Source organism: Orcinus orca, chromosome 10, assembly GCF_937001465.1.
Source record: "Orcinus orca chromosome 10, mOrcOrc1.1, whole genome shotgun sequence".
Lineage (NCBI taxonomy): Eukaryota > Metazoa > Chordata > Mammalia > Artiodactyla > Delphinidae > Orcinus > Orcinus orca.
Genome location: NC_064568.1, coordinates 32,393,521 through 32,406,623, shown reverse-complemented (window position 1 = coordinate 32,406,623; position 13,103 = coordinate 32,393,521). Strand labels below are relative to the sequence as shown.

General features: G+C 36.5%; 1 protein-coding gene across 7 annotated transcripts in view; it reads right to left on the bottom strand.

The window, feature by feature from the left end:
- Positions 1-13,103, bottom strand: part of TASOR (transcription activation suppressor) — a 49,250-nt gene that overhangs the window by 17,413 nt on the left and 18,734 nt on the right. For all 7 annotated transcript variants that reach the window (XM_004267933.4, XM_033424625.2, XM_004267934.3 and 4 more), the window contains exons 12-14: positions 2,550-2,622; positions 2,386-2,457; positions 630-1,331 (exon numbers count right to left, since the gene is read on the bottom strand). In XM_004267933.4, coding sequence (XP_004267981.1) covers positions 630-1,331; positions 2,386-2,457; positions 2,550-2,622 — 847 coding nt within the window. The remainder of the gene's footprint in view (positions 1-629; positions 1,332-2,385; positions 2,458-2,549; positions 2,623-13,103) is intronic.

Genomic DNA, 13,103 nt, shown 5'->3' with positions numbered 1-13,103 from the left:
TCAGTGAACTCATAACTTTAGGTAAAATTATTTAACTTCTCTGAGATGGCTTCCTCATCTGTAAAATAAGGATAATAATGTCTACCAATCAAGAACTAAATGAGTCCATACATGTAAAGCAGCTAGCACATAGTAAGCACTTAACTCTCAAGACACAGGTCAACAGTATTAGACAGTATGGATCAGTAAGCACCGTCAGGTTCAGCACAGAGCAGAAATCCAGCATAAGCTAAGGGAGATGAAAACCATCAAGGAGGAGAACAGCCAGAAAGCTAAGGAGGGTTATGAACTGCAAAGATATGAGCCTTGAGAGAAATGAAAGATGCTTCAGGAAAAAAGGAAGAAGTAAAGGGCTGACCATGACATGTTCTGAGAAAAGTGCCTTAACCAAGGAGAGTGGGAAACATGGCTACCCAGGCTGGATGTGGCCAGTCTTTAACAAAGCCTTGAAAAACGAATACAGAAGCTGAGATTGGCAGCAAAAGTTCCTTTATAAAAACAGGGGACTGCCTAGATTGGCTCTCAGGCTATAATTAGCAAACCCTTGTATGAGGAGAAAGGACAGAACTACTTTACTATGTTTTTGGTTGTTACTTTTATACTATATAAAAACAATTCTGATATTTTACCTTCATACAGATGGCAATTTTCAGATAAATTACTGGTTTTGGCGAGCTTTCTCATATTTTCAGGTAGATCCTCAAGCTTCCTCTTCAAGACAGTTTTGCTTCTCATATCTTCTTTGTCTGAGTCCCCACCCACATTTTTTTTCCTACACTGAATTAAATTAATCAATTCTTTGACTCTATCCTTATCATAATCCAAAGAGTGAGATGACTTCTGCTTTCCAGGTGTAATAGTTTCACCCCTTGAGTTATTTCGTTTTCCGAATTTCATTTTTGTACCATTCATTTCTTCTTCTTGGCCTTCATAATCTGAAAGTGGACTAAACTGTTGAAGTTTTCTATTTTCTTCAAATAGCTCTTTTAATTTATAAATAGGTAACTGATACATTTCAGGCCGAAAAATATAGGTATGCAAACAATTATCAATATGGGATTTATTTCTTGGAGCTGAATATAAAAATTTTTTATCATCTAATCGTGAATCATATGGAAACATGATAAACTCTCGTTTACCTGAACCAAAACCTCGCTTAAAAAATTCACTTACATACTTTTCAACAACAGAATGAAAATTTATAGTATTTATATTTTTGAATTCCTTTCGACACTGAATCAAAGCAAACTGTAAAAATTGAGTTATTTTTAATACATCTGGTATGCTCTCACGTCTCTCCTGTGGTGCTGCACTGGTTGAACCTTTCTGTGCTGTAAACAAACAAAAAAGCAAACCATGTTAGCAATCAAGAAATTAGTCAAGTACAGATCTACATATTGTCAAAGCAATGTAACAACATCCATACATTAATGGTGGACCAAACCAGTATGTACCCTAATACATATATGTTATATAGGGATATATGAATAGCATGCTTCTAAGCCCAGGAGCCTAAAATGGGCCAATAAGAAATTAAAACATGAAAACTGCAGAACATATTTTTAAAGGGAAAAACACCTGCCCGTTGAAGATCTTCTTCATGTCCCTAGGCATCAACTGGTGGCAAGGAAAATGTAAGGAGAAATAAAGACCTGAGGCTCCTAGCAAGACCGTCCAGCAAATGACAGTAATGTCACTCCTTCCTGTTTTAACAACTTTATCTCTATCTCTCTATCCCCGTAAGCAGATATGTAGGCACTGAATGGCTACCACTGAGAATCTCATTTTTTTTGGCCGTGCCACGCCGCTTGAGGGATCTTAGTTCCCCCGACCAGGGACTGAACCCGAGCCCTCGAAACTGAAAGCATGCAATCCTAACCACTGGACCACCAGGGAATTCCTGAGAATTTCATTTTTAACCTAACAGTGAGAACTTTACCTTAAGACAGCATTAAAGTTCATTCTTAGAAATGGTGAATAGAAATGGTGTTCTCTAAAACAGTATGAAAATTCTTATTAATTGTGAATGGCCTAATATTTAACCTAGCACATGATGCACTTAGTCACTAAAATGTGAATACAAAAATGAACTAAGCTCAAAAAAAAAAAACATATAATAGAAACCCTGAAAAACTAAGCTATAATACTGTAACAATTACAATCAACATTTACTTAGTGAAAACACTGACAAAAACCAGATAATTTTTCATAGTTAAAAAAACAAGTCATATAATTTGTGTTTTATATTGCTAACACCTCTTAATACCCCCATTATCTCCCAAAACATGACGTAAGAAAGACAAAATGCTTAGTGAGTTATCTGGAAATTTTCAATAAAATGTCGGTATCTATATGTAAATGGATTTAGATATTCAAAGAACTTACAAGTAACTATGCCTCTAGGTTCTTGAAATAGAAACAAAGCATGTAAGACTCGAGACTTAGCAGTATGATGTTCTAAAAAAACAAAAGTGAAATTCATTAGCAATATATTTTAACTTTTAAAAAGTTAAAGGAGAATTATAAAAATTAAAGAGAAGATCACCTACCATATGGAGAAACCATTTGACAAGGAGAGAGAAGAAAAAGGTATCCTCGGTCTCCCAAAGGTTTAACAAGAACCTACATTTTTGGAAGAGGGAAGAAGTTGAATTTGCATTATTATTCACCATAAGGCAGAAACATAGCAGTTTCTACTAATTATAAGGAAAGCAAAAAGTTTCTGATCATCTTTTTAGGAAAAGTACTGCTACTGAATTAGCTAAAAAACTCTTTCCACCAACCCTCTGCTCATTAACAGGATTCCAATCAATTAAGAAAGCCTTAGTTTTCATAATTTTAATGAGAAAATATTACTGAAAGAATTCTCCTATTAAATCAACTTGTTGATTTTTCCTTGAAGCTAAAATACAAGAACCAAACAAAAACTTCAAATATTTTCCTCAGCAATTCAAAAGACATGTTTTTAATTGCCAAGGTGGTGTGCTGGATGTTGGAGATACAAAACAAGTATGACACAAATGCTACCTTTCAAGAGTTCAGGCTAATCTCAAATGAAATGTGTTGCTGTAATCTAATTCTTCACATATTTAATGAACATCTTTCACACGTAAGGCAATTTGCCTTACCAGAGATAACTTGAAAGACAAGCAGCACAAGATCCTTTGATCAAAAGAAGGTTATAATTGGGTGGAGAAAGTAACACAAGAAATATTAATAATTAGATAAGACAGGAAAGGTCTTTAAAAGATTTACAAAGCAACAGAAAGGAAAAAATACAGTTAGTCTATGGTTGGAAAACATATTGAGAGTATATGGGAGGTGGATTTTGAAGGATGGCTACATTGCCAAGAGCCTAAAGTTGTGGGAAAGACATTTCAATAGAGGCAACGTCATGAACAAAGGGCAGAGTTATAACATAATGGACAGTTTGCAGGCATCAGAGTACTTACGACTGGCCAAGGGTGAGGAGAGACTAGGAGAAACATGTAAGACAAGTCTAGAAAGAAAGATCATGGGCTAGATTGTAAAAAGACAAGAATGCCAGGTTAGCCAGAAATGCCCTCGAGAGTATACCCTTTTGAGCTGAAGTGTTTCCCTAAAAAAAAACCCAAAGAAACTTGATAGCACTGCAGGAGGAAAGAGAACAATGTAATGCAAAGAACTCAGTTCACAGACTACTGCAATAGTTCACAATATTTTTTGGATTAAAGAAAGGGTAAGTAAAGGAAGAACTGAGTATGGCAGCTAAACACAAAAGGATATCTGGATTCTGAAAGAAAACTTGTGCTACCTAAATTCCTTTTAAACAATTCCAGTAAACAAAGTCTGTGTAAGAACCAATAATTTAAAGGACTAAAGTGACTACGCTACCAATTTACACTTAATAAAAACATTGTTTGAACACCCAAAAGTAAGGTGGACAATGTATCTGCAAAATTTTTGTTTCAGACTCAAACCCTTTTATCCAAAATGTTTTATATATCATATCTCTTCTAACATTTTGCCCAACTCTTGTTGATTTGTCAGAACAGAAAGTTGGGAGACATGAGTAAGAGCTTCATGTTTTGTGGTTGCTCAGAAAAAAAACAATTAGATTATTTTAACTTCTCACCCACTCCAAATACCAGATTCTTTAACCTGACTGGCTTAGTGGCCTAAAGACCCTAGTGCGCTAAGGGGACTCAGTGTCCCCAGAGACTCATGGAACACAGGGAATCTATACCCAGAAACAACACTCAGGCAGACAGAAGCCCTAGCAGTAATATCTGTGGCTTTAAGCCAAAGAAACACTTTCAATCCTGTGCAATAGGAAACACCTGTGAACTCTGTACTGATGCCTCTATTTATTACCCCTTACTGTTTCCTTCTCCCTCAGAAAACAACACTAGCCCAGTCTGTGGATTTATATTACTTGATTCTACTATTTTGGCTTTGCAGATAACATTACAGGTAATATGGTATGAAAACAAAAAGTATTTTTAAAAATGTAAAATATTAAGCTCACAATCTTAAATTACCAAGTTTCAGAGAAAATAAGCTACCCTAAGAGAGATTCAGCAAAAACAATAGATTCAAATACCCAAGGGCTGCAGATTGGAATCAAAAGATGCAATATATAAAACAGGTATGAAATGTTCAAAGAAATAATATGGCAGAACTGAAAACATGTTCACACAGAAACTGTCATACAAATATTCACAGTAGAAATATTCTTAATAGCCAAAGAGTGGAACCAACTGATGAATGGCAAACAAAATGTGACATTATCCATACAGTGAAATAAAAGAAATGAAGTACTGATACATGCTACAACAAGGATGAACCTTAAAAGTATTATGCTAAGTGAAAGAAGGCACTAAAGGCTACATAGTGCATGATTCCACTTATATAAAATGTCCACTATAGACCAATCCATAAGAGAGAAGAGATTAGTGGTTGCCAGGGACTGAGGGGACGAAGGAATGTGAAGTGAATGCTTAGTGGGTATGAGGTTTCTTTCTGGAGTGATGAAAATATTCTGGAATAAGATAAGTGGTAATGGTTGCACAACATTGTAAATCTAGTAAAAACCACAGAATTGTACACTTTAAAACGGCTAAAATGGTGATGCAATTTTAAAAAATAGCAAGGAACATCAGAATATAATCTCTACCTCCTAGAACAGTCACTGGTACACAACAGGTACTCAATAAGTCTTTCTGAAAGAATTAACAAGAATCTGTTTTTTAAAAAAAAAGTCAGGCAGACCTCAAAAAGAACCAAATATAGCTTTCAGAAATTAAAAATATTTTCTGTGAAATCGAAAATCAACAGCAAATTAGACACAACTAAAGACAGAATTTGTAATCTAGAAGATAGCTATGATGAAATTACTCAGAATGCAGTACAAAGGAATAAGACAGAAAACACAAGAGAGGTTAACAGACACTGAGAACAGCATGATGCTTCAGAGTCCTAGAAAGGCAGTCAAAAAAGAGTGAAGAAGTATAATCACAGAGATAATGACTAACAATACTCCAGAAAAAAAGCTATAAATCTACAAATATGAAGACAATATATACCAAGCTAGATAAATAAGAAATCTACACCTAGATATATTTAATGTAACTGCAAAACGCCAAAGAAAAAGAAAAAACTGAAAAAACAACCAGAAAAAAAGATGATCTACAAAGAAAACATCATTAGACTAAGAGTGGACCTCTCAACAAAAATAGAAGCCAGAAGATATCACAGTAAATACAGTCAAAGTGCTAAGAGATAATAGCTGTCAACCCAGAATTATGTCCCCAGGATTTAACATTTAAAAAAAACACATTCTTCTCAAATATAGAGGGGGCATGTACAAAAACTGACCACAGAGTTTTGTTTTTTTTAATCCCAATAAATTTCAAATAATTACCTGTTGATTTCAATGGAATTAAATTAGAAGAAGAAAAAAGTGTTCTCATACATTTGGAAATTTGAAAATATACCTGTACATCATATGACAAAGTGGAAATCATAATGGAAACTAAAAATTACTTAGAACTGGATGATAATGAAAATACCACATATTAAAATATGTAGGGCTTCCCTGGTGGCGCAGTGGTTGAGAGTCCGCCTGCCGATGCAGGGGACATGGGTTTGTGCCCCGGTCCGGGAAGATCCCACATGCCACGGAGCGGCTGGGCCCATGAGCCATGCCGCTGAGCCTGCGCGTCCGGAGCCTGTGCTCCGCAACAGGAGAGGCCACAACAGTGAGAGGCCCGCGTACCGCAAAACAAACAAACAAACAAAAAAAAAAAAACCATGTAGAATGCAGCTAAAGTAGTACTTAGAACTCAAGTTCACTGCCCATTTTTCTAACATAGTAAGTCAGAAACAGCTAAATAACACCGCCCCCCAAGTAGACTAAAACTGACAGCTGAAATTAATAAAACAGGAAAACAAAGGTACAAAGGATCAAAACCAAAATTTGGTTCTTAAGATGAATAAAATCAAGAAACCTCTGGTGAAAAGTACTAGTAAGAGACAGCCTAATGAAAATACTACTTGCAAAAATACTCACAGCAGCTATTAAAAAAACTATAAAAGTAATTCTAGCTCAATAAATTTAAAAACATAGAATGGACAATTTCCTAAAGAAACAAAAAACCCCATAATATATCCAGACTGACCTGAGAAGAAATAGAAAACCTGAGTTTTCTATTAAAAAATTTGAATCATAAACCCACAAACATTTTAAAGACAGTTTTGCAGCTAAGTGCTACCCGACATACGAAGAATAGATTCCTTTCATCATATATACATCCATCTTTTGTAAAATGAGGAAACACCACTTACAATTCTGGGAAGCTAGTATAACCTTGCCATAAAAACTAGATAAGGACAATATGAGAAAGAAAAATTGTAGGTCGATCTCACTCATCATCACAGATACAAAATTCCTAAACAAAACATTCACACAACAAACCAAGTATTTTTAAAAAATGGGGGAAGGTATTCTAAAGCCAGAAGCACAGGAATAGTTTAATACTGAAAAAAGATAAATATAATTCATCTTATTAAGTTTACAGGATAAATACTATGCATGATGATAAATTTTATGTGTCAACTTGACTGGGACACAGGGTGTCCAGATATTTGGCCAAACTTCATTCTGGATGTTTCTGCAGGTATTTTTGGATGAGTTAAATATATATACATGTGGATAGACAGAGTAAAGCAGGCTGCCTTCTCCAATGTGGGTGAGTCTTATCAGTTGAAGGTCTGATTAGAACAAAAGGCTGACCCTCCCTGGAGTAAAGGGAAATTCTTCTTGCCTGCCTGCCTGCCTTTGAGCTGGGACACTGGTTTTTCTCCTGCATTTGAACTCTAAGTGAAATATCAGCTCTTCCTGGCCTCAAGCCTGCCAGACTTCATCAGGAGACATCAGGTCTCCTGGTCCTGAGACACCTGGATTCAGACTGGAGCTATGCCATCAGGTCTCCTGGGTCCCCAGCTTGCCAACTGCAAATCTTGGGACTTTTCAGCCTCCATAACTGTGCAAGGCAATTCTTTATAATAGATTTCTTTCTATATGTATACAGCTGACCCCTGAACAATGTGGGCATTAGGAACCCCCACGCAGCTGAAAATCTATAACTTTACAGTCAGCCCACCATATCTGTGGTTCTGCATCTGCAGATCAAACCAACCATGGATCATGTAGTACTGTAGTACATATTTACTGAAAAAAATTTGCATACAAATGGACTTGCACAAACCAATGCTGTTAAAGTATCAACTGCATATCCAACTGGTTCTGTTCCTCTGATGATACCTGACTAATACACCATGTAACCATCTCAATAAATACAAAAAAAAAAAAAAAGAATTCAATAAAATTCAAAACCCATTCATGGTTAAAAAATAAAGAAGGAAAAAATTTAAAATGATAAAGATTAATTATGAAAAACCTAAAGCAAACTTCTTACCTAGTACAAACTTCCTACTAATGGTTAATGTTATAAATGTTCTTTTGAAGATCAAGAAGACAAGAATGGGACCTCCCTGGTGGCGCAGTGGTTAAGAATCCACCTGCCAATGCAGGGGACATGGGTTCAAGCCCTGGTCCGGGAAGATCCCACATGCCACGGAGCAACTAAGCCCATGCGCCACAACTACTGAGCCTACGCTCTAGAGCCTGCGTTCCTAGAGCCCATGCTCTTCATCAAGAGAAGCCACTGCAGTGGGAAGCCTGCGCACCACAACAAAGAGTAGCCCCCGCTCGCCGCAACTAGAGAAAGCCCGCGTGCAGCAACGAAGACCCAACGCAGCCAAAAATATATAAATAAATAAATTTATATATATAAAAAAAGACAAGAACGCCTACAATCACCACTTTTATTCAACATCATACTAAAGATCCTAGATTAGAGAGGAAAAAACAAAACAATGTTGCTCCCAGATAATGAGATCTATATAGTAATCCCAAATAACATACAAAACTGAACAAATTATTCAAATTTCATATACTGATCTGACATAAAATCAATATGTAAATATCAATTACATTTCTATATACACAACAAACAGAAAATGCACTGAAATGGAAAATACTGTTTACAACAAAAAATAAATAAATAAATAAGATGTCTGGGGATAAAACTAACAAAAAATGAGCAAGACTTGTATCCAGAAAATTATAAAACTCTGTTAAAAGAATACCCTAAAGGAGTAAAGAGATAATCTTGTCATGGATAAGACAGTATCGAATTTGATCTACAGATTTAATACAATTCCAATTTTAAAATTCCAATAGGGTTTTTTTGTGGGGGAGGGGAGTAAGGAGCTAACAAGCTGATCCTAAAATTTTTTTGAAAAAATCAAGCTGATTCTTAAAATTGGGGTGGTGGGGGGAAGCTAAATCTCAAATAGCGGAACACTCCAAAAAGGATGAAAAAAGTGGGGCGATTTGCCGTACCTGGTATCAAGACTTAGTGCAGAAAGGATGGACTATTCAGTAAATGGTTCAGGAACAACTTATTATTCATATTGGGGAAAAAATGAAGTTGGATTCCTATATTATATCAAACAAAAATAAAAAACAAAACAATACACATACATATATTTTTTAAAAACTTAAGTGCCAAAGGCAAAACCATAACATATTCAAAAGAAAATATAGGGCAGTATCTATAAGACCTAGGGGCAAGGAAAGATTTCTTAAGTTTAAGTCACAAACAGTACTTAACATTCAGGCAGACAAATTCAATTACATTAGAGTTATGAACATGTATTCTTCAAAAAACACTGTGAATACAGTAGAAAGGCAAGTGTAAATTATGGGAAAACAATTGTAGCACACAGCTGAGTATTAGTTCCCAAAATATACATGAAGATCCTCAAATTAGTAAGAAAACACAAGCCACTCTATAATGGAATATAATTTGCAAAAATACTGAATCACTATGCTGTACACCTGAGAGTAACACAATATTGTATATCAACCATACTTCAAAGCAAAAAAAAAACCACAAGCCACTCAAAAGGAAAAATAGGTAGGCAGCTGAACATTAAAAGATATAAGCTTACGAAAGGATGATCAACTCATCATATTTCAGGACAGACAAGCTAAAATCACAATAAGATACTATTTTATACCCACCAGATTGGCAAGATTTTGCCAAAGTCTGACTATACCAAGTAATTATGAGTATGTGAATTAATGGGAACTTGCTGGTACTGAGGGTATAAATTGGTACAACCACTTGAAATAAAATGCATTATTTTGTAAAGCCAGTAACACATTATGATTCAGTAATTCTACTTACAGATAATAAATCTAATATACTAGATCTATACTTGAGAGAAAATTATCTTGTATATGTACATCAGGAGAGACTCAAAATGTTCACAGCAGAGACAATATTCAAATTTCGGACATTTCTCTTATACTTTTTCTTATACTAAAGTTAGCTTTAAGAATTCATTTGACTTCACTTTGTTATATATCTGAAACTAACACAACATTGTAAATCAACTATACTCCAATAAAAATTTTTAAAAAAAGTTAATTTGACTAACAACCAACCGAAAGAGAGTTCAGTATTTTACTTATTTTATAAATACCCGTGTGGGAAAATACCACTTCCCTGAATTCTGTGTTCCTGCAAAAAGCCCTAGCCTTCTGACATGCAGAAATATATATGATATAAAGATAGGAAATGTCTGTTTACATTTCCCCCAGAAATATTTCACTCTTCACATACCTTAAGAATTATATCTATAGCCAATTACCTAGTTAATTGCTCTGATCTAAAAGGATAGTTAAATTTCTCTTATCTCCCTGAAAGTGCCAAGTGAGTACACAAAAGGTTACAGTACAGATTAGGTTCCTAGGTTAACTCCCACAATTCCAGAAGACTGGAGATCTATCTCCCTAGGTATTACATTTCAAGGAAGAATAAATGGGTCGCAGGAACTTGGAGATGTCTTTAGGTCCAAGAGGGCTAACTGGCTCCTGAAGAGATTTCATTTATTCATCAAAGGGTTGGAGTTAATATTCATTACATTTTCAAGGATATCTTCTTCCAGAAGGGCAGGGAGATAGATGTCTCCTTCCCTTCATGAGCAAAGAAAAATCATTTTCCTCACTCCTTGCCTACTGAGTGTCCAACTACTTGCATAGGATAACTGACCTGAGTCTTGATGCATTGCCCTAAGGGTCGGAAATAGGGCAAAAGAGAGCCAACACATTCATTACTTACTGTGAGGTACTGACTAAGTCTCTCTCTGATCCAGAACATCTCCTGTGTGTATTCAGGATAAAATTATTAAGAACCCAACAGTCCCCAATGCACCTCCCATTATGATGACAACTATGAAGAAAGTAGCTATAGTTAGAATAATTCCCAGCGGGGTCTGCAGGAAAGGGGGCAGCCACACAAAGTACGTCAGTTCGTTAGATTCATGTAGTGTAACCTTATGGAATGCCTGTGCCCTCTAAGATCTAGGATCTTACTTTACTTCTTGATTCTGGGAAGACCCAGTCCTCCACAAACCTAATATAACACTTGCTCAGGTGAAAAACAAAATGCCAGTATCCTTCCTATACTGATTCTCACTATTAGGCACTCAACAGATACTGTACTTTTCTGATAAACTCCTCACTGTCCAGACCCACAATACTCATTCTCTGAAATTCAAGAACTGAACAGATTTGGATAACTCAATATCCCACCATATCCAAACCTACTACCTAAACTTTCACTTTATGAACTCAGGAACTGAATAGATTTTGGTCATGAGGAGTACTTGTATCATAGACAAATTTTGGGAGGAAAACAAGAAACGCAAATATAAATATAAAAGTATGTTCACATGTAGGTGAATGTGCATGTGTGTGTGTTCTAAGATGCCTACCTAAAGATTTCTAGCTGGTCCCAAAAAGTTATTGCTAGGTGTCCATCAATTCACAAGTGTACAAACTCTGCCTATGAGTTTTGTATATAATTTGACCCTCCATCTAAATATAAACGACGGATTGGTTAAGCAAATATATACGCATACAACAAAATTCTACGTAGCCATCTATGAAGTTGCAGGTTCTGAAAATCACTGATACAACTCTCCGTGTGACTACCTGGAAACCGAGGCTCAACAAAATGAGGAGTAAAAAGAAGTCAACAGATGAAAACTTGTGGGCTTCCCTGGTGGTGCAGTGGTTGAGAGTCCACCTGCCAATGCAGGGGATATGGGTTCCTGCCCTGGTCCGGGAAGATCCCACATGCCGCGGAGCGGCTGGGCCCGTGAGCCATGGCCGCTGAGCCTGCGCGTCCGGGAGAGGCCACAACAATGAGAGGCCCACGTACCGCAAAAAAAAAAAACAAAAAAACTTGTATTAAATGGCATACTTGTGCAAAAAAACTTCTCTCCCTCTCTACTGGAATGTCCCATCAACATTTAAACATGAGCTCACCTACCTCATGTTAACAGAAACCTTGGAATAGCCACTCTCCTCTGCAATCACCTCCTCTCCTTCAGCTAAATTATACATATTAGCATCACGTATTCATTTTCCATTCATTCCTGAATCCATCACAATCTGCTGCCTGACCTAGTAATCCCTCTACCCAAACTCGATATACTCAATACCTACTAAATTAGATACTACCTAGTAAATATCTCTTAAATCATTCTCCTTTTTCTTTTCTCATCCAACCTATCATTACCCTCTAAATGTAATAGTTTCCTACATCATCTCCCCGCTTCAATTCACTCTCTACAGAGTAACCAAGATAAATTTTTAAAACACAGATTTGATCACATTGCATACACGATTAAAACCTCATCCCACTCTTTAAAACCCATTGCTATAGGATCAAGTCCAAATGTCCAAACATTCGAGCACTGCCTGAACGACACTGCAGAATACAGCCCCCTACACACGTTTCTAGCCTCATGTTCTACCACTTTCCCCCAACTACTCTAGTGTTTTTATCCTTTCAACCTCACCAAGTGCCTTGTTCTTTTTGAATCTTCAAATATATCACTGTCTCTACTGGAACAAAGCACATCTGAGTAACTCCATTTATCACATAATCCAGGAAAACAGAGTCTCTTGCCTCATTCTTTTTTTTTTTTTTTTTTTTTTGGTGGTATGCGGGCCTCTCACTGCCGTGACCTCTTCCGTTGTGGAGCACAGGCTCCAGACGCGCAGGCCCGGCGGCCATGGCTCACAGGCACAGCCGCTCCGTGGCATGCGGGATCTTCCCGGACCGGGGCACGAACTCATGTCCCCCACATCGGCAGGCGGACTCTCAACCACTGCGCCACCAGGGAAGCCCTCTTGCCTCATTCTTTACCAAACTATATACCCTGCATAAAAAAGTGATAATTAATAAATATTTGTTGAATATCACAGTCACAAAATATAATAAAGATACTTCATGGGAAAGACTGGTCTATAGAGGATCTAGTGTCGTGGCTAAAAAGAAAAGTACCAAAAGCCACCAAATTACATTAACCAAATGGCAGCAACAAAAACAGAGACCTTACGGTATTTTCAGAGGCAGAAATGAAATAAACCGAAATATTATCATAATCTCTTATTAATATGCATATTTCTAAGGGAGAAT